Here is a 19564-nt window from a genome sequence, read left to right as displayed (position 1 = left end):
GCCTTTACATTCGTGATTTGCCCGCATTCATGGAATAACGGAAAATTTAGCTAGCTTCGTATTTTTTTTTCTGGGGGGGGGGGGAAGTGGTTGGGTGCGTTATGTCTCATGGCATAGCAATGTTTCTACTGTACACGTGGGTTTATTATGAGATTACGGAAATGTTATACGCAAGTTCTCATAGGGCGCTTGAAACAAGCAATCGCGGCCGCGGGCTAAAGTTTGCATGAAATTGAGGTCATGCGATCAGCATTGGCAGGAAACATTTTAGTGTAAGTAATTTATTTTCAGGCAGTTGAAATTCTAAGTGCAATGTCTAGGAATAAACGCACTCAGAAACGAATTATGTGTGGATGCGCAAGGCAGTTTCTTTATTATCTCTATTATGTGCTTGAATGCTTTTGGAGCATGTTTGTGGTTTCATATACGAATATATATAACGCCGCCCGTTACACGGCTAACAGATAGGGGCCTCTAATATGCTCGAATGAAATAGAATAGCATTGAGTATACTATGACATACGGTTCCTTCATGCTAGGGATTTTCATCTACTTTATATTTTGTTATTATTGCTAAGGTAGTGTTACTTACTATTTAAATTATAAACTAAAGAGTCGCCACTCCTGAATGACCTCACTTGGAATCTTTTTCAGGTTTACAACATTATGGTGATTAGGCCGCAAGATCATTTTAAACGCAAACGCGGAGCAAATGCTAATCTCAATGTCATCTTGTTTATAAGGGGTTTGCGAGGAAGCTGTCATCTGCTGTAATCTATAGCATTGAACGATAGCCTAAAAAGCTTTGTGGCTGTGCAAATAAACACCAGTCTACTACTGATGACTGAATAACCGATACACCATGGCTTCTAGTGACTGTCCTTTGAGCAATGGGCTCACTTCGCTTAGGACATGAAGAGCTTTGCATGAAACCTTTATTCTAGTTTCTGAAAATGTGAAAGCTGAGGACGTCTTGAAGTGCACCGTGTTGTACGTTGCGGCTGAAGCCATTAATGCTTCTCTGTAGCAGGCACCGCGTCCAAGCTTTTAAAAGAAATCCAACGTGTTTTATATAGGAACAATCTTAGTTATGCTCAGGCCTTACGCTCTGCTGCCGTGATAAGAGCTCTATACTTTAGCGAGATGTCCGCGATCCTTTTTCATATGCCACCGGTGGTCCAGCATTGCAGTGGCGGAGGTGAGAGGCTTTGTGAAGGCATTGCACGCTTTGGTAGTGCGCTTTGACCAGGCACACTGTCCTTTCATCTACTCTCGCCACATTTCTAGCACTCTTGTACGCACCTAGTCACTTCCCTCCTTAAAATGTCAAGGTAGGCTGAAAACAATCTACAGCATTTCGCATAAAAGTACATACCTATTAGTGAGAAAGCCTCAACATGGCATAAGCTGATTCATGTTAAAGGCGAATGAAACTATCAAAGCTGCATAAAGGGCGGACACCGCAATGCGGAAAAGCAGGTTTTTGATGTTTCCGATAGACTATGACCTTACAGTTCCCTGTCAAACACAGGCCGCGCTGTCAATCAAGGGAGAAACATGGCTGCGCAGACCTAAACAAGTAGATCTTCGTCCTTCGTTTCCTGGCCTGTGCTTACTTACCAAATCTCTATAATGGGAACCATAAAGCGACCCATTTCCTAAAAAAATATTGTCATGTGATTATCAGAACCAAAGACCACCTCAATAATAATTTATAAACGAAACTGACTTTCAAAGGTGCAAATAAGATCAAAGACATCTGGACGGTTTGCCCCCTCCGCTGCATTAGTGGATGAATGGGCATGTACGTTGCGTCATGCCCAAATTCCGCCCCGATAGGTCGAAACAAATGCGTGATCAATGCTCCTGGAGCCAAGAGTTTTAACGAACCTTTCGAAATTATGGATGCTGGCCACAAGGGCGTCATTCTTCTTCACCAGACATGGTCGCATGATTGGACAGCGGGTTGCCAAATTTCGGCAATCTAACTGGCTCTTCGGCTACAAATGTCAAATCTTTATTTGCTGACTTTACATTATAAGCATATTTTACATAGAATTGATCATTGCTTGGCTTTCATATCGCGTCTTTTTAAAAACTTCAATAATTACGGTATTTGTAATGCTGCAAACTCCCATAAAATCTGCAGATAAACTATTCTTTCGAGCTTGCGAACCATACTTAAATGAAACCTTGCCATCAAGTCCCTGCACCGCCTACTACGACGTTGCCGCTGCAGTTTCTTTCGCTGAAAACGTCTCAAATGGAGCCGATCGCGAGACGACTTTGCAGCTTCTTTCGAGGAAGAATAGCTGTATTGCAAGAAGAAAGCTTCTTGGTTTTGACATCTCTTTGTAAGAACGTGGGATGGTGCTCGGAAAGGTTCGCCTGCAGGCTGGGCTAGCAATACCAAATATTTCGCAGTTCATTTCATTCTCGCAGCGCTATTTTGATCAGTTTTTCCAGATCGGCCACTTAGTTGTGAGTCAGTTGGCGCTACCTTTTTGTCCCCGTTTTTCGTGCCCTTTTCTGTTAGAAAAGAATTGGGTCTCGAGATATTTTGCTTGAAATAAATTAACCATATGGTATTTTTTCTAAATTTTTTGCTGTTTTCACAAGTCATGCCTATTGCCACGAGAAAACCAAAACCAGGCATGAGCTGCTTCATGTACAAGGCAAATAAAATTAGGCTCCTAGTAAGGGCAGTCACCGCAAAGCGGAAATAATACGTGCGTTATTTCTCCGCCAAAGTTATGACCTTCAACTTTTTTGTGAAGCATACAGCTCAATGTCAATGAAGAGAAGAACATGACGGAGGAGGTACAAACAAATACGTCTTCGCCCATTCTTTCAGGCAGCAGTGTTTTAAGCGTTCCTTGTTAACCGCTTGCATTTACAACCATGCATGTTCCGAAAAATGTAGTTGTTATTGAATATATTGTAAGATTGAATTATGATATTGTGGACATAAAGAGTCGGGCCCGATGGCTGTTGGCCTTGTGGAATATTAGCGTTCAATGTTATGGGGGAGTGAAGTTTATAATATGGGGTATCACAGTTCAATTCAACTAAATTGAGATTAATTTTTTTTACTACAAGGAGGGAGCGGCCAAATAAAAGCTACGACACAGAGCAGCTTGACGTACGCAGCTGCCCCTTTCTTTCACACGAATGAAGAACAAAGAAACGGGAAGCAGGAGCATGAAAATACACCTGCTTCCTGTTCTGTTGATAAAGTATGCCTCCGAAATTTCTCTGGCCAGAACATCCCTGCTTTGTTCAAGAATATTATGAGTTACGTTGCTAAAATTGACAAAGTGCTGGCAGACTCCAACATACCTGTCTTTTCATCAATCTTATATCTGCGACAGCTCTATAGTCTATGTATTGACCAATCGGCCTTACTTAAAATGACAATTTCACAAAGCTTGAAATCTCTCAGAATATGTGGTAAAAGTTATTCACAACGTTGCAACATCTGCAGTTGTGCTCTGAAACGGCATCTGTAAGCGAAGACACTGGACTAATGATTTATTGCGAAAACTTAGAACAATTTTCTTGGTCAACAAAGTTGGAGTATTTCTCCAATCTCAGAAACCGATCAAAATATGTCGCATTGTGTGCACTGCTCAATTGCTAGAGATCGGTATAAAATTGGAGTTTTGCATTAAACTAACGGTCACATTGTGTGCACTGCTCAATTGCTAGAGATCGGTATAAAATTGGAGTTTTGCATTAAACTAACTTGAAGGGCTTGCGGGTTTTCTGTTGCAGCATTTATTTAGAAATCAAAGGCCGGGAAACACTTTTCGGATAAGTCGCTTGTGTAGCCCAAGTAAAGTCACACATTATTTCTGGAGCTCATAATATTTGGCGTTAGAAGATTTCTAGATCGTTCACGACAAGACTTAACGTCTTATGAGCAATATACGCCTAAAACATTAATTTGACTACATATATAGTGGCTATAAAGCAGCCCTATTTGGCCGTCCTTCCGGCAAAGCACTCGTCAAATAATTTCTGTGAAAATCCTGGAGTTGAATGCTTCACGAAAAGGAGAAAGTGCCGTCTGTCTGAGAATACCATAAGAGCACAGAGATAACAGACAGACATTTCTCGGAGAGAAAACGTTACAGTTTATCGAATATTTATACATGCATATTGCGTGTTTCTAGTGGCCGATGCACGCGGGCGCCCCGACGAAGACGACGAACGCTCTCTGGCTCTCGAGCTGTCGGCTGAACTGGCCAGCGCTGCAGTTACCCCTTCTAAATATATTTTGTATATAGCCCCCCGTCTCAATTCTTCGTTCGCAGAACAATATAATATTTGGTGGAGGGTGCCGTTCCCCGTATTCGCCACAGAGCTCCGCAGCGGCCGCAACGTCCGGCTTTCCGCCATGGCTCCCAATGACGACACCTCATCTCCCTGCGACCCCGACACAACGTACGTTAGGGTTACAAATTCCCGCGATCCTTTCATATTCTCCGGCCAAAGTAATGTTGACGTTGAGGACTGTCTCAGCCTGTATGAGCGTGTTAGCTGAAACAATCGCTGGGACCCTACCATTATGCTAGCGAAAGTGCTATTCTACTTGGGCGGCACTCCGCCTGTCTTGTAACGCACACGCCAAGACAAGATCTCTAGCTGGGATGCTTTCAAGTAGAAGCTCAGCGACCTCCTTGGATATACCACCGGTCTGCAGCTGGGTGCTAGAAAAGAGCTTGCTACCCGATTTGAGTCTTCTGCTGAATTGTATGTCTCGTACATACAACACGGGCTTGCTCTTTGCCGGAAAGTTGACCAAAAATGGGCAAGGTCGATAAAGTCGGCACCGCACTCAAAGGGGTCGTGGACAACACGTTCAACTTGTTAGTTTTCAACGATGTGTCCACCCCCGACGTCATTGTCAATCAATGCCACACTTTGAACTCGCCAAAAGCCGCCGCGTCATTCCACAGTTCTCTCGGCTCCCTAAAGCTGGAACCGAATGGCGCGTTTTTTGCGAGCGAAAAACGCGACGCTCAACAAACGCCCGCATTGCCGCCGACGCGCGAGCACCCGTACGAGAAAAAGGAGCGGCGCTTTCGCGCCGCGTTTTACGGGTTGCCAGACAACATAACTCTCAACGACATGCATTGTCTCTGTTACCTCTGTTATATATAATATGCCCTTAAACTTACAGAATACTACAATAAAAATAATCTTAGTGTAATTAGACAGCGACATTTTTTCCGAAGTGTATTTATCAAGCTTAATTTCAAGCAGCAATATTGTGTGCGAAACTGCGACTATGTACCTTCCGCATCCTGAGAGGCCGCTGCGTGTTTACAACTTCATATATAAAAAGTAGTGTCGGCCGCTTACTACCGAGCAGAAGAGGCGATTGCTGTTTTTAAGGGGGATGCTGATACTGAAGCAAGAAAGAAATGCGGGTCAGGAGGTATATGTGGGTGCGGCCTGCATGGTTGACAAGAGAGCGACTACCATGCACTGGTAATATTATTAGCAAATTGTCTTGCCAGCATTAGCGATGAGGCGCGACGCTTCTCCACTTCATTTATTAGGGCCTGGTTGAAAGTTGCTTTGTCCATTTTAGGTGAAAACGATTCGCTAACCAACACGATGCGCGAACGAAATCACGGTAGCACGTATTCTCTAATGCGCGCGCCAGTTTTGCCGACAAAAAAAATTGCTCCAAGGAGGTCCGTCGAGGAGCGCAGAGAGCAGGGCCATCTGGTGGCAAAAAAAATGCCACGTGACCAAATGCCACGTGACTTACCTGAACTCTGACTGGTGGACACGCCGCGCGAGGCGTTTTTTCTACTCCGAGCAGCATCACGATGCGGCGCGATTTCGTCACGGATCATGCTGGGCACGCCTCGAAATGACGCGCGCGTCCCACCATCCGCGCGTCAATCGCGCCTGAAATCGCGCCATGCGGTTCCGCCTTAACACGACTGCGACGTTGTCTTGCGCCGGCCTTACCGCTTCACCATCCTTAAACGAGCACGTCACACGCATTGTTCGCCGCGAGCTCGAGGCTACAAGTCCTGAGTCGTTCCATCCACGCCCACCTGACCCCGCAACCGACCAACCAGCCCCAGTGATCTCTCTTATTCAAGCAGTTGTGCGGTAAGAATTCGCAAACCTAAGTTTTCCTGCTGCCTGTTCCGTCTCCCGACCTGACGCCTGATCGGTGCTGACTGCTACGCCTCACGACGATCTGTATTCCCCTCCCAGATACCGCAACCCTACCGAGTGGAGAACTGCGGACGACAAGCCCATTTGCTTCCATTGCCTCCGCATTGCCCACCTCGCTTGCCACTGCCGCAGCTCCTGGACGTCACCGTATTCAAGCTTTTTTTACCCATCTCCTCGCCCAATACCGACCTGCGCAGTTAATCGGCTCGCCGTATGCCTCCTACCTCTGACGTATTCGTCGATGTCAGTCATCCTGCTTGCTCGCCGTCACCTCAGCACCGTCGGTTCCCCTCACCTCAACCACGCTGCTATACGTCGCCGACCAATTATGGACCCCTCCCAGACGGAGAACTAGACCATGCAGCTCCTGGAGGCAGTGCTGCATTATCTTAGTCGTGTCGAAAGCATCCATCGACGCTCCCAACGAACCAGAACTAACTTGATGTTCACGTCGACGGCGTTAATCGATACTGGAGCGCAGGTGTCCACAATGAGTTGTAAGCTTCGTCATCGACTGCGGAAGGTTCTCACGCCTCCTACTACTCAAGCCGTACGCGTGGCCGATGGCAACACTCTTGACGTCACTGGAATGTGTACTTCCCGTATAAGTATCGCCGACCGCCACGTTCCTTTTAGTAAAGCAATGAAGGGGGCTAGTTTATGAACGTTCATGGTTATATTGCGCGCAGTTTTACACAAACGATATTAAGTGAAGGACAGGACGTGGACGGACGTAGCGCAAGGATGGACGTAGGACGTTGCGCTACGTCCGCCACGTCCTGTCCTTCACTGTTATCGTCTGTGTAAAACTGAGCGCAATATAGCCATGAACGCCACGTTCCTGTTCTTATTACAGTGCTGACCAATCGTCCCTATGGTCTAATCCTCAGACTCGACTTTCTAACGGCGCGTTCAGCTATGATCGACTGTTCTGCCGGTACCCTTTGCCTCGAACTTCCTCTACTCGCGCATATTCGTGCCAAACTGCCGAACAACTTTAGTACTACCGCCTTCGTCCGCCTGCCGCCTAAAGCCTTGAATTTCGTCGATTTGCTATGTTTTCCTGAGCTCGATTGTGATTACATTGCCACCGCTGCTCCTGATGTCCTTTTTATGCGCAATATCACTGTGCCCCACTCCGTTGTCACCGTCGCCGATAACCGGACATGCCTCCCTGTCATCAATTTCGGCCTGACAAAGGAACTTCTACCCAAAGGCATATCGGTTGCATCGCTCCGTGCTATCGGAAATGAGCACGTCACAACGTTTTCCGTAGTCGTCTGCTCAGATTCTTCACCATGTCCACAGGATGCCATTTGCTGTGACGCGACATTTTTTTCTCACGATTTCTGTGGACCTATTGCCTGAACAAGCAGCAGCTCCTTATCGCATTTTGGTTTCCTACCACGACATCTTCGACCCCAGCAATCGCCAATGGACCAGATTTCAATTGTTAAGCATCACATAAATACTCGTGATGACAGTCCTATTCATCACCGGTCATATAGAGTTTAAGGTTATTCAAGATGAAGTGAACAAGATGCTTGCCAAAGGCATTGTTGTACCTTCGTCGATCCCTTGGGCGTCGCCGGTGGTGCTTGTTAAAAAGAAAGATGGCACATGGCATTTCTGCGTAGATTATCATTTAAACCGCTTTATCTAGAAATACACCTACCCCTTGCCTTGCATTGACAAGGCCCTCCATTGTCTCCACGGTGCCAGCTACTTTTCATCACTAGACCTGCGGTCTGGTTATCGGCAGATTCCTGCAGATGAAAAAGACCAAGAGAAGACCGCGTTCATAACTTCTGATGGTCTATCGCAATCCAAAGTTTTGCCATTCGGTCAATGCAACGCCCCAGCCTGGTTCGAACGTATGACGGACTGTTTACTACAAGGGTTCAAATGGTCAACATGGCTCTGCTGCCTAGATGATGTTCTCATATTTTGGCCTATATTTGAGACACATCTTGAGCGCATCTTGAGCGCATCTCGAGCTGTTCTTCCATTCTTCCGCGAGGCTGGGCTTCGACTCAATGTCTCGAGTTGTCACTTCGGTCGTCGGCAGATTACAGTACTGGGCCACCTCGTCGACACCTCCGGTATTCAACCAGACCCGGAGAAAATTCTTGCTGTCACGTTTTTTCCTGCACCTCTATCTTTCAAAGACGTCCGAACTTTTCTAGATCTCTGCTCCTACTTCCGACTCTTCGTTAAAGACTTCGCCGCAATTTCCCGACCTCTTACTGATTTTCTGAAGAAGGACGTGCCGTTTATGTGGGGTCCCGCTAAAACTTCCGTGTTTGCCCACCTCACCAACATTCTGACCGCGCCACCTCTGCTGGCCCCACTTTGACCTGTCCTCTCCTACAGAGGTGCGTACCGATGCCAGTGGTCTCGGTATTGGAGCGCCAACAGGGTCAAGATCGCGTTATCGCATACTCTAGCCGCCTCCTCACAGCAGCGGAGTGCAACTATTCGATTACAGATCGTGAATGACTGGCGCTGCTCTGGGCGGTTTCCGAATTCCGCCCATACTTGTATGGCATGCACTTCTCTGTAATCACGGACCTCTGCTGGCTTTCCTCACTCAAGGATCCTACCAGACGGCTTGGTCGCTGGGCTCTGCGGCTGCAAGAATATTCGTCTGCAGTAGTGTACAAGTTGGGCCGGGGACATCAAGACGCAGACTGTCACGTTATGCAGCGGACGAACCACTCGCCGACCCTGAACTCTATAGAGGCGCTTGTGTTTTCGTCGTTTCTCAGCTGCTACACGCTGCCGACGAGCAATGTCGTGATGCCACTTTACGCGCTATCATTGATGTCTTGGAATCTTCGCCTTCTGATTCGTTCCTTCACCTGTTTGTTCTCCGCGATGGTGCATTATACCGCCAAAATGTACGCCCCGATGGTCCTGCCCTACTCCTCGTCATTAACAAACACCTCCGGTCAGCTGTTCTCCATCAAACTTTACTATTTACGAACGACAGGTCACTTTGGCGTCTCCCGCCCCTACAACCGGATTCGCCGACGCTTCTCTTGGCCAGACTGGCCCGCTCTGCCCGGAGATACGTTGCGGTGTGTTCCGAAATTCGGAAAATGCCAGTGCCGGAAAACACCATCGACGCTCCCTGCTGGGTGTCTTCAACCGCTCGACATCCCTTCGGAGCCTTTCCTTCGCGTTGCCCTGGACTTACTTGGCCCGTCCCCTCTGTCCAAGTCTGGCAACAAGTGTGTCGCTGTGGCGACAGATTACGACACATATTCCGCCATCACCAGAGCCCTTCCAACAAGTGGAACCACAGGTGTCGCCGATTTTCTTTAACTACGACGTGATTCCGTAACATGGTGATCCCCGCCAATTCCTCAGTGACGGTAGTTGGACATTTCTTTCTCAAGTCATCGCCCGCGTCCTGCAATCCTGCTCCACCAAGCAAAAGCTGACTCGTCTTACCATCCACAGGCCAATGGGCTCACTGAGCGTCTGAATCGCACCCGAAAAGACATACTTGCAAAGTAGGTCTCGTCCGACTATACTGATTGGGACCTTGCCCTACCCTATGTCACTTTTGCACGTAATTCTTCGCGTCACGATACTGCCGCTTATTCCCCGTTCTTTCTGCTGCTCGGCCGAGAACGTACATTGCCACTGGACGCATCCTTTCCATCCGCCGCAGCAGAGACCAGCGAGTATGCACTTGACGCCATCACTAGGGCATTCCAAGCACGCGAATTTTCCCGCACGCGCCTCCTAACTTCTCAAGAGAAGCAATGGCGCTTGTAGGATCGCCAACAAATAGATGTATACTTTTCGCCTGGATCTCTGGTACTCCTGTGATCCGCGATTCGTCACTTTTGCCTGTCAGAAAAAACTCCTGTCTCGGTACACAGGCCCATGTCGAGTGCTGCGGGCCGTGACTCCAGTTACCTAGGAAATTGGCCCAGTCAGTACCAGTGCCTCATCTGCCCCAAATTCCAGTGACGTTGTGCATGTCGCACGCCTCAAGCCATATTACTCGCCCGTTATCCCCGATATTTAGACGCCCCGGAAAGGTGCTTCTGCAGCCGGGGGTAACGATACGTGTATATTGACTGCTTCTTATGGCCGATGCACGCGGGCACCACGACGAAGACGACGAACGCTCTCCGGCTCTCGAGCTGTCGGCTGAACTGGCCAGCGCTGCAGTTACCCCTTGTCCATATACTTTGTAAATAGTCTCCAGTCTCAATCCTTCGTTCGCGGAACAATATATGCCCTCTTCCGGTGACAAAACGCGACACCAAGGACTGTTTTGGATGTTTCCTACCATATGAGAAAACCATAGGTCTAGAAGGTCGCAAAAAATTGTATAAGGAATATTACTGAGAGAAAACGAAAGATGACGAGTCTTATCAGAATTCTTACTGTTCTTTTTTTTTCAGATGATAGATGCCCTACCTCACACAGCCATTGTGTATGACTCCACGTACGATTCTTCACTCATGTGCGCGACGGCTCTCAGAGTCGCCTTGAACATGTCAGAAGAGACAGCAACATATATGGTGCACCTTAAAGGCCTCAACGGGACCCAAGAGTAAGACAATATCAAGCGATCTGTATTTTTTCTTTTACTTGTTTCTGAACCCTATCTAACTTGGCAATTTGTCGTTATTTTGCTGATTAAAAGTGCCAAAGAAAGAGTATGCGATAATTTGAGTTATTTTTTTTGCCGGTATCTATAATTGTATTCGTTTCGCACAACAGTGCTAACTGCCTTGCAAGAAATGCAGCGACGTACTCATTCACGAACCATTATGAAGTTTGTCAGGAACCTGTACATCTGTTCACATAAAATCCAGTCGCTCATATATTGTGGGTCGTCGCCGCAAAGCTTGATGATCAAGAGATTGGCATGCGCTGCGCGTGCCCATTATGTTCGTCTTTTGCACTGCAGCCGGCAAACCTAAACTGTGCAGCACCCACTACAAAACCCAATCCCTAGTGAGGAAGACACGAAAGGGCTGAGCGATGATTCTGCAACCAATCACACGTATTGTTCACCGCGAACTCGAGGCTACAAGTCCTGCTCCGTTCCATTCACGTTCCCTTGAACCCCTCATTGACTAACCAGCCCCCGCAATCTCCCCCACTAAGGCAGTTGTATGGCGAGAATTTGCAACCTTAGGTTTTGCTGCTGCCTGTTGTGTCTTCCGACTCCAGATACACGGCGATCTGTATTCACATCCCAGATACCGCAACCCTGCCGAATGAAGAACTCCGGACGACAAGACCATTTGATTGAGTTGCCAGAGCATTGGCCACGCGCTCGCCGTAGCCACACTTCCTGGACGTCGTCGTATTCGAGCTCCCTTTCCCCGTCTCCTCACCCATATGCCCACCCGCGCCATTACTCGCCTCGCCGTATGCCTCCTACCTCGGACGTATCCGTAGATGTTAGTCTTCCTGTTCGCTCGCCGTCACCTCAGCGCCGTCGGACCCCGTCACCCCAGCCATGCCGCTATTCGTTGCCGACGAATTATGGACCATCCCGGACGGAAAACTACGCCATGCAGCTCTTGGAGGTGGTGCTGCATCACGTTCGTCCTGTCCAAATCCTCCATTGACACTCCTCACAAACACAAACCTAATTGAAGTAGACGTAGATGGTGTTACGTTGACGTCATTAATTTATACTGGAGCCCAAGTGTCCATAATGAGCGCTAACCTATGTCGTCACCACAAAAAAGTTCTTACGCCTGCCATCACTCGAGCCGTATGCGTCGCCAATGGCGCCACTGTTGCCGTCAGGGGTGTGTGCACTGCTCGCATAGGAATTGCTGGCTGTCGAGTTCCTGTTCACGGTGCTGACCAGTTGCCCTCATGACCTCATCTTCGGTCTCGACTTTTGGACGGCACATTCTGCCCTCATCGTCTGTTCCACTGGTACGCTGTGCCTCGAGCTTCCCCTTCTTTCAGACGTTCTCCCCGAACAGCCGAAAACCCTCCGCACTATAGCGTTTGTTCACTTACCTCCTAAAGCCCTAACCTTCGTCGAATTGGCCTCAACGGCAACTGTGCCTGATGGCGCCTTTCATCGCACCTATTCGTGATGTCCTCCTGCGCGCTACATCTCTGTGCTACACTCCGTCTTAACCCTTGCCGCTAATCGCATGTGTCTCCCCGTTATCAATTTTGGCTTGATGAAGCAAGTGTTAACTGAAGGCATAGCAGTGGTCACGCACCGGTCAGTGACAGACGACCACGTCACTGCTTTTACAGCCGACGCGTCTCCAGATCCTCCTGATTACCTGAAGGATTCCTTGAACCTCGACGGCCCATTACGTCCCATGGTCGCTCCGGACCTTGCACCTCACCAAATAGCCGCCTATGCAGACTTTTGCTTTCTTACCGCGACATATTTGACACTGACAATCTACCTCTTGTTCAGACGTCCCTCATTTAGCATCGAATAAACACTGGTGATGCAGTTCCCATTCACCGCCGACCATATCACGTGTCCCCGGCTGAGCGGCAAGTTATTCAGCAGGAAGTAAACAAGATGCTCTCCAGAGGTATTGTTGAGCCCTCGCCAAGTCCTTGGGCGTCACCGGTCGTGCTCGTCAAAAATGAAGATGGCTCGTGGTGTTCCTGTGTTGATTAGCGCCGCCTCAACCGAATTACTAAAAAAGGACCTTTACCCTTTACCACGAACCAACGATGCTCTTGATTGTCTTCACGGTGCCAAATACTTTTCGTCCATCGACCTTCGATATGGTTATTCGCAGATTTCCGTCGATGAGCAAGACCAAGAAAAGGCCGATTTCGTCACTCCAGATGGCCTCTACCAATTCAAGGTTATGCCGTTCGGTTTATGCAATGCCCCCGCGACGTTCGAACGGATGATGCACTCTCTGCTTCAAGGTTTCAAATGGTCAACTTGCCTTTGTTACCGCGACGATGTTCTTGTGTTTTCTCCTACATTTGAGACGCACCTTGAGCTATCCTTGAAGTCTTCCGGAAGGCTGGGCTCCAGTTAAACTCATCGAAGTGTCAATTCGGGCGCCCGCAGATTACAGTGCTACGCCATCTCGTCGATGCTTCCGGAGTACAACCCGACCTGGACAAGGTTCGAGCAGTAACGGCTTTTCCTGTACCTCATTCTGTCAAAGACGTCGGGAGTTTTGTGGGGCGGTATTCTTATTTCCCACGGTTCGTGAAAGATGTCACAGCAATCGCTAGACCACTCACTCAACTTGTGAAGATGTGCCTTTCACGTGGGGTTCCCCTCATGCTGCCGCATTTGTACGGCTTGTCACGATTCTCACCAGTCCACCGGTATTGGCCCCACTTTGGCCCGTCCTCACCCATATATGTCTGAACCGATGCCACTGCCTATGGGATCGGCGCCGTCTTATCGGTACGCCAACACGGACACGACCGCGTTATAGCCTATGCTAGCCGGCTCCTGACAGCTGCAGAGGTAACTATTTGATTACCGAGCGCGAAGGTCTTGCTCTCGTTTGCACTGTTTCGAAGTTCCACCCATACTACTATGGCAAGCCCTTCGTATTAATCACAGACCATGAAGCGCTCCGTTGGCTTTTGTCACTCAAGGATCCTACCGGCCGGCTCGGTTGTTGGGCCCTGCGACTACAAGAATATCCCTACACAGTGACTCACAAGTCGGCACGCCAACACCAGGTCGCAGATTACCTCTCTCGCTACCCAGTAGAAGACGCGACCTCTACATCTGATACTGACACCGACGCATATATTCGCTCTGTTTTTCCACTGCTCCATGTCGCCGACGAGCAGCGCCATGACCCGTCCTTGCATATTATCATTGACCCCCTGGAATCGCCACTTGCCGAAATTTCCCTTCACTCATGCACACTTCAAGAAGGCGTATTCTACCGCCACAACGTTCACCCAGACGGCCTGCATTACTCCTTGTGATCCCTAAACACCTCCGCTCGGCTGTTCTCCACGAACTTCACGACCTCACCACTGCCGGTCACCTAGTTTTGTCACATACCTGCGATCAGATCCGCCGACGCTTCTTTTGGCCAGGGGGCTTGCCCGCTCCGTCCGAAGATATGTAGCTGCGTGTGAGAAATGCCAGCGATGCAAGACGCCATCGACGCTCCTGCTGGGTACCTTCAACGGCTCGACATTCCTCCGCAACCATTCTTTCAGGTTGGTTTGGGATTACTTGGCCCTTTCCGCTTTCTACCTCTGGGAACAGGTGGATCGCGGTGGCCACGGATTACGCCACGCGCTGTGCCATCACCCGAACGCTTTTTACAAGCTGCGCCACATATGTCACCTATTTTCTTCTACTCGACGTAATTTTATTACATGGAGCTTCGTGACGACTCACAGACCGTGGCCGGAGATTCCTATCAAAAGGTATCGCGGACATCCTGCAGTCCTGTGCCACGAGGCACAAGCTGTCCACACTTCATACCATCCGCAAACAAGTGACCTCACGGAGCGTCTCAATCGGACTCTCAAAAACATGCTCGCGAAATATGTCTCTTCAGGCCACACTGACTCATACCTCGTTTTACTGTTTCTCACATTTGCTTATAATTCCTCGCGCCACGACACCGCCAGTTCTTTTGCATTTTCCCTTCTGTTCGGACGAGAACCAGCACCGCCTCTCGAAACGACCCTCCCTGCTCACGCGGCACCGGCCAGTGAATATGCACATGATGCCATCGCTTGCTGTACCCACGCAAGGGAAATTGCACGTGACCGCCTTCAGAAATCCCAAGAGAGTCAAGAGTGTTTGTACGGCCGGCGACACCGAGGCGTGCAATTCCCGCCTGGCTTTTTGTGCTTCTATGGTCTCCGTCGCGTCAGGTCGGCATGTCAGAAAAACTACTGTCTCGTTACACAGGCCCATACCAAGTGCCTCGTGCCGTCAGTTCCGTGACCTACGAATCACCACTGAGACCCCATCTGCTTCCCAGTCCAGTGGTATCGTTCACGTTACACGACTGAAGGGTGCGCTTGAAAAGCACAAACCTCATGACCCACTACAAACGGGCCCAACTGGGGTAGTGTAGATTAGGGTATAACTCCGGGTTGACGCTTGGCGAGCGTCACGACGAGTTAAACCGTCGTTTGCCGGCACGTTATTAAAGTTATCTCTATCCTGAAACAGTATCAGCCTCCCAGTGTCGATATTTAGACGCGCCGGGACGTCGCTTCTGCCACCGGCGGATTATGCTACACGCGTATGATATTTGATTGTTTGAACGGGACGCGTGGGCGCCATAATCATCATCCTCAGCATGGTTACGCCCACTGCAGGGCAAAGGCCTCTCCCATGCTTCTCTCGGTCATCTACTAATTGTGGCCATGTAGTCCCTACAAACTTCTTAATCTCATCCACCCACCTAACTTTCTGCCGGCCCCTGCTACGATTCCCTTCCTTTGGAATCTATTCTGTAACCGTTAATGACCATCGGTTATCTTCTCTCCTCATTACATGTCCTGCACATGCCCATTTCTTTTTCTTCATTTCAACTGAGATATCATTAAGCCACGTTTGTTCCCTCATAAAATCTGCTCTTTTCTTATCCCTTAACGTTACACCCATGATTCTTCTTTGCATAGCTCGTGGCGTCGTCCTTAATTTAAGTAGAACCCTTTCCGTAAGCCTCTAGGTTTCTGCCCCGTAGGTGAGTACTGGCAAGACACAGCTATTATACACTTTGCTCTTGAGGGATAATGGCAACCTGCTCTTCATAATCTGAAAATGCCTGCCAAGCGCCCCCCAGCCCATTCTTATTCTTCTGATTATTTCAGTCTCATGAGCCGAATCCGCCGTAACTTCCTGCCCTAACTAGATGTATTCCCTTACGACTTCCAGTGCCTCGCTACCTATCGTAAATTGCTTTTTTCTTCCGAGACTGTTAAACATTACTTTAGTCTTCTGCAGATTAATTTTTACACCCACTGTTCTGCTTTGCCTCTCCAGGTCAGTGAGCATCCATTGCAATTGGCCCCCTCAGTTACTAAAAAAGGTAATGTCATCAGCGAACCGCAAGTTATTAATGTGTTCTTCATTAACTCTTATCCCCAATTCTTCCCAAGCCAGGTCACTGAACACCTCCTGTAAACATACTGTGAATAGCATTGGAGAGATCGTATCTTCCTGCCTGACGCATTTTATTGCGATTTTATTGCTTTCTTTATGTAGGACTACGGTGGTTGTGGAGCCGCTATAGGTATCTTTCAGCATTATTAAAAACGGCTTCTCTAGACCCTGATTCCGTAATGCCTCAATGACTGCTGAGGTTTCGACAGGATCAAATGCTTTCTCGGAATCAATGAAAGCTATATATAAGGGTTGGCTATATTGCGCACATTTCTCTACCACCTGATTGATAGTGTGAATATGGTCTATTGTTGAGTAGCCTTTACGGAATCCGGCCTGGTCCTTTGCTTGACGGATGTTGAAGGTGTTCCTGATTCTATTTGCGATTACGTTACTAAATAGTTTGTCGCAACGAACAGTAAGCTGATCGGTCTATAATTTTTCAAGTTTTTGCATCCCCTTTCTTATGGATTAGGATTATGTTGGCGTTCTTCCAAAATTCTGGTACGCTCGAGGTCACGAGACATTACGTGGGTGCCATTCCTCTATAAAAGAGGAGGAAGAACGAACTGGGCTCGCGCTGTGAATCTAACCGGTCAGCGCTGCAACCACTGTTGTATATATAACATGTAAATAGTTCCTCCTGTTACTGACTCGTCCTTTGCGCAACAGTATTTCCGCTGGAGGAATAAAAGAAAACAAAAACAAGAAATTGGCCGGGACTGAGTACCGGATGCGCAGTCAGGGCCATCATCAACGTTGCATGTCCGTCCGCCTGGAGTATCGTAGGCGAAGTAATTTATTAGGTTTTCGCAAATACTGTAAGGACCACAAAAGGAATCAAGAAGCAAGATGTCATGTAGCATGAATCAGCACGTGAATAAAACCAGGAGGAACTGTGTTGTAATCCGGAAAAAGAAACTTGACTTCGAAGGGTAAATAAAGTTTTCTTAGAATATTAATATTAAGCCCGTAACAGTCATTTAGCACTGATAAAGAAATAAACGCAGCAAAACCAACTTGAGCAGTCAGCCTCGTGGAATAGACGGTTAGACATTGAGCCCTAATGACGCGGTGTCCTCAGGGCATGGCCCGGCCATCTTTCAGCAAACACACAAAGCGGTTGGCATAGGTGGACGCCTGATTCGTGACGAGTGTGGAACCAGTATATGGTAGAAAAGCCAGGAGGTGCAGGGGAAACACCATAGTCCCGCACCTAACTTGACAATCGGAGGAAGGACGAGTTAAGTCATATCTGTTGTCAGCTTGTCGGTTTTGGCGCACGAAGTTTGCACTGGACTTAGAAATAGGCTCCGGATGGTCATTTGGAGACAACGTGGCGGAGGAAACGGGAGGAAACACTCGGCGGCAATGAAGCTTGAAATATGAACTTCCATATTTTTATCCACCTTCTCAGGTAACCCTTCCAGGTACTCTGAAAACCATGTGCACCTGGTGAGGCAGGCGCAGAAGAAACAGTTCTCGGAAAATGCTGGTGTCGGCTGAAGCAGAAGAAGAAAAGAGAATCTTTACCCTAAATTTAAAAGGCTTAAGTGCTTGGAGCTCTTAGTCTAAAGCTCCAATGGCTGCCGTCAATGCTCGTTCTCGCCGAATCAGCACGAGCCAGACAAGAAGCTCGGAGCAATGGTGGATCGCCTCCTACTACGCATACTTTGCTTGGGGTGATCTTATAATGGAGAAATCCGTTGGTGCTTTTTGACACTCAGTCTTGACATGAAACGTCCTCCGTGGTGCACCACATCATGGTCAAGTGGTGGGGTGTAGTGTTTGGGAGTCATTGCCAAGAAAGGAGGGCATGCGACGTAGTAGCTGAGTCGGTTTTCGAAGACAAGGTCTTTTTAGCCGACTTCACATGGATCTGGCGTATCTGAGACCTCTTTATCTTGTTTCCGAGCAAGAATGGTCACTTTAGTAACTTCTACGTGTATGAACATGCCAATGATATGAAATGATACATCTCCATGTCAAAAACACGTAATAATATTCTCCAAATAAGGATATAACAAAATGAGTATAAATAACCCTAGAAGTGGTAGGTTGTGAGAATAGACTTATTCTACACAACTCTAGAGGCAGAGCTTTTAATGGAATGGACGGAATAACTTTAATGAAAGGTCCTGCGAGCTACGGGGCGCAAGGTCCCATAGAGCGGGCTACTCCCACGTTGGGACTGGGAGTTGTAACTCCCTGGCCGCATCGTGGGCTCGCTGGACAGCCCAGAGCTGCTCCGCCTTGTCCGTGCTGCGTAATGCTTCTTGTAGCCTGGCGGGGTCTTGATCCTTGTTTGCGTGGGTCCGACCACACGGCCAGAGCAACTGATGTACGTCGAGTGTGCTATGGCAATTTTCGCAATATGATGTCTTGTATAGGTCAGGCATGTATAGTGATGTAGTCAGTTCTGCGTGGGGTACTTGTTTGTTTGAAGCATTCTGAACGTGAGTGCTTGAGGCCTGGTGAGCTTACTGTGAGATGTGCTGTATATTCTGGGGTCTAGATAGAAGTGCTTTGTGATCTCGTTGTATGTGGAGGTAAGGTCCCGATTCTCGCTGGGATGGTCACGACCAGAATAGGTGGCGTCGCGGAGGGTTAGATCTCGCGCGCTCCTGTGAGCCATCTCATTGAGATTGCTAGGGGCGTCCTCGATCTCTCTGAGGTGTGCTGGTAACCAGCAGATGGTGTGATGCTGCAGCGGTGCGGATCTATTGATTATTTGTAGTGCTTGGCTTGAAACTGCTCCTTTCTGAAAGGCTTTGACGGCCGAGCGTGAATCACTGTAGACGTGGGTGGTGGTCGGCTCTGTGAGTGCGAGTGCGATGGTGACCTGTTCTGCTATCTCGGACTTCTGGGTCTTGACTGTGAGAGCGTTTGTGACTTGACGTTGCTTATTGATCGTGGGGGCAACGAAGGCCTTCTTGGTTGGGTATTGTGCCGCGTCTACGAAACAGGCTAGGATCTTCTTATCGCGTCTTTAGCGCAGTATGAACGATCCGCGTGCCAGCCTTCTGGGTTGATGGTGCGCGGGGTTCATGTTCCGCGGGAGTGGGCTTTTAATAACAGCTATACATTAAAATAGAGTACTACAAGGGAGCCGCCATGTTGCTACGCAAGGCAGGAGCGCAAGCGTTGATGACGAGATGCATTCAGAGGAGACGAAATCACACGCGCGATCATGAGCCTCCCTCGGTATGGTGACGTCATCCAGTTCAGGTGTCCTTAAGCGTACCCTTTCACGCACCGTAAATTTTACAA

General features: G+C 48.4%; 1 protein-coding gene across 2 annotated transcripts in view; it reads left to right on the top strand.

Annotated features, from left to right (window-relative positions):
• LOC142584157 (uncharacterized) overlaps window positions 1-19564 on the top strand; it is a 60561-nt gene that overhangs the window by 28960 nt on the left and 12037 nt on the right. The window contains exons 1-2 of one of the 2 annotated variants that reach the window (XM_075694326.1): window positions 4333-4446; window positions 10629-10780. In XM_075694326.1, the coding sequence (XP_075550441.1) occupies window positions 10629-10780 (152 nt within the window). In that variant the 5' untranslated portion in view covers window positions 4333-4446. Of the gene's footprint in view, window positions 1-4332; window positions 4447-10628; window positions 10781-19564 lie in introns of those variants that run through there. The other variant, XM_075694325.1, reaches the window with a different exon arrangement.

The sequence above is a fragment of the Dermacentor variabilis genome, chromosome 6 (genome assembly GCF_050947875.1).
Source record: "Dermacentor variabilis isolate Ectoservices chromosome 6, ASM5094787v1, whole genome shotgun sequence".
Taxonomy (NCBI): domain Eukaryota; kingdom Metazoa; phylum Arthropoda; class Arachnida; order Ixodida; family Ixodidae; genus Dermacentor; species Dermacentor variabilis.
The sequence above is the reverse complement of the archived record's forward strand: the minus strand, read 5'-3'. Positions and strand labels throughout refer to the sequence as shown.